The 2,630-nt window shown below is 30.1% G+C and overlaps 1 protein-coding gene across 1 annotated transcript; it reads left to right on the forward strand.

Moving 5' to 3' along the window:
• Positions 1-481: 481 nt before the first annotated feature.
• LOC131654958 (BURP domain protein USPL1-like) lies at positions 482-1,701 on the forward strand. Its single transcript, XM_058924880.1, has 2 exons — positions 482-639; positions 742-1,701. Exons 1-2 carry the CDS (start codon positions 583-585, stop codon positions 1,522-1,524), a joined length of 840 nt encoding a protein of 279 aa, XP_058780863.1. The 5' UTR covers positions 482-582; the 3' UTR covers positions 1,525-1,701.
• Positions 1,702-2,630: the final 929 nt, after the last annotated feature.

Genomic DNA, 2,630 nt, shown 5'->3' on the forward strand with positions numbered 1-2,630 from the left:
GATATGATCTAGTCTTATTTATAAAAGATAATTTAATTTTTATATTTAATGAATAATCAATGTATCTAATTTAATAATATATAAAATATTTTAATTATTTAATTAATTTAATAAAAAAAGGAAATGCTAACCAGTATCTTTGAGGCACTCTTTAAGTGATTAAAGTGTTAAGTTTTTATTAAAATACGTGTATTCAATACATTAAAAGTGTAATGAGAATTGAAATATTAACTTTTATAAAAAATATTTTTTTTTATTTAATATGCTTAAAGAGTGCCCTGAAAATATTGGTTAGCAAGACACATAAAAAAAATTGTCTCTTAGTATATGGAATCGGATGAGTATTAATTTAATTAATTATTTATTAAAAGGCTAACCATATTAAAAATCCACATCAAAAAACATTGTCTTTATTTATTTTTCTTTGTTGATTGTTCATTTACGAGGCACAAAATAATCTAAACTTTGACTCTCATTAATAACTCTCTGAATGCAAAGCTGTTTACTTTTCCAACACACTTCACTCCACCCTTTATATTCTTTTCCCCCCTGCCACACACAACCTTCAAACAAACACAAAAAATGAGACTTTCAATTTCTTCTTGCACCTTCATCCTATTCACCCTACTCTTCTCTTTGGTAACACCCTCTTAACTGTTTTCACACTACATATGATATTTTCACTTGTTTAATTTTTCAATTTTATGAATTTTTTGTATGATTATTTATTTATTTTTGCAGATTATTCAAGAGAATTATGCTAGAAAGATAAACAATATCATGGAAGTTGAAAATTCTGATCATGAAGATCAACACAATTCTCATAAGAATCATCATCAAAATCAACTAGAGCCTGAATTGAACGTATTTTTCGTTCCGACCGATCTAAAAATCGGAAAAATAATGCCGATTTATTTTTCGAAAAAAGACATATCAACAACTCCAAAATTCCTCCCTAAAGAAGACTCCGAAAAACTCCCTTTCACCCCAAAAAAACTCCCTCTCCTACTAGATTTCTTCTCCATCCCAAAAGACTCACCACAAGCCAAAGCCATGAAGTACACCCTAGACCAATGCAACTTTGAACCAATGGAAGGAGAAACCAAATTCTGCGCAACATCGTTAGAATCTCTATTCGATTTCGCAAACTCCATGTTCGGTCCAAACTCAAACTTCAAGTTTTTGACCACAAAACATGTCACAGAATCCACCATCCCTTTACAAAACTACACCATAACAAAAGTGAACAAAATCTCAGTTCCTAATGCTTTTGGATGTCACCCCATGCCATACCCTTATGCGGTATTCTATTGTCATACACAAAAGGGTGATGCCAATTTATATGAGATTGTTGTTGAAGGAGAGAATGGTGGAGTTGTTGAAGCTGCGGCGATTTGTCATATGGATACGTCGAAATGGGACGCCGATCATGTCGCCTTTCGGGTTCTTAATACTCGGCCGGGGAAGTCTCCGGTGTGCCATTTTTTTCCGCCTGATAATCTGGTTTTGGTTCCTACACCATAAAAAATTGTAGTTGTTTTGTTTATGTATGTGTATGACAAACTTGTCAACTATAATAATAATAATAGTAATAGTTCTAGAATGGTGTAATATCAAAGATCATCTTGATGCAAAACTAGATAATAAAGATGATGTTATTGTATGATTTTATATCTTTGTAGTTCTCAATTATATTTTGTATATGCTGGTTTAATTTTTTTTTTTAATGAAGCTCATATTTAAGAATAAATTATGTATCTGAAATTATTTATTCAATATATATGAAAAATATTTTTTTTCTTGTAATATGATCGAGATAATTTTATCGAATTGTGTAATAGAGAGACTGACGTTCGTTCGATTGAGATTAAATGGTTCTGATTCATACTTGATAGAATTAAAATTTATTTTTGCTAGCAAAAGTTGCTTATGCAAGAAGTTTTGTTTTTTAATGAAATCTGTTTTATTGATTAAAAACAGGAAGAATAAAAAAAGAAAACAAGCTCAAAAGTCAAATATGATGACAAATTGTTTTTAAAAAATATGATTATAAAAAAGTCTAAAGTCAAAAGTTGTATTGTTGATGTGCGTACGCATCTCGTTAGGTAATATCCAACTATAAATATTCCATATATATAATATATAAAAAATAGACTTGAGTTTGACAATATTTAGTTATCTAAAAAATACACTATTTATTTATCCAGACTTATGAAAATTTTAACCATGGAGTACTAGGGGAAAAATGTGGGTTCTTTTCAACAAAAAGAAAAGAGGATTGGACCCTACCAAGAAGTATATGTGTATCGATCACCTTTCTTGTATAGATGGTAATTCAATCACTAATCAAACAATGGTTTAGAAAATAATAAGAACATTAACCCCAAGTGTTAAGTGGAGGACAACTAATGCAATATGGGCTCAACATGCAAATCGTCTCACATGGCAATATAACCCTTATATGAGGATATTACTTGAATCTGTCTCGAATTTGACAGAGAAATTCTATTTGAACTGAGTTTTGATTCAAGTTTGGATTTTTTTTTCATTTACAAAATATGAGGATAGTACAGGGACACTAACACTCACCTTAAGGGTGTGTTTGGTTTAGAAGAGAAGTTGTGAAGAGA

The sequence above is a fragment of the Vicia villosa genome, linkage group LG3 (assembly GCF_029867415.1).
Source record: "Vicia villosa cultivar HV-30 ecotype Madison, WI linkage group LG3, Vvil1.0, whole genome shotgun sequence".
NCBI classification, from domain to species: Eukaryota; Viridiplantae; Streptophyta; class Magnoliopsida; order Fabales; family Fabaceae; genus Vicia; species Vicia villosa.

Excerpts from the sequence above, each read along its gene's own strand:
- LOC131654958 (XM_058924880.1), top strand. The coding sequence starts at position 583 with ATGAGACTTTCAATTTCTTCTTGCACCTTCATCCTATTCACCCTACTC. Across the intron at positions 640-741 it reads TCACCCTACTCTTCTCTTTG|ATTATTCAAGAGAATTATGC; the intron begins GTAACACCCTCT and ends TTATTTTTGCAG.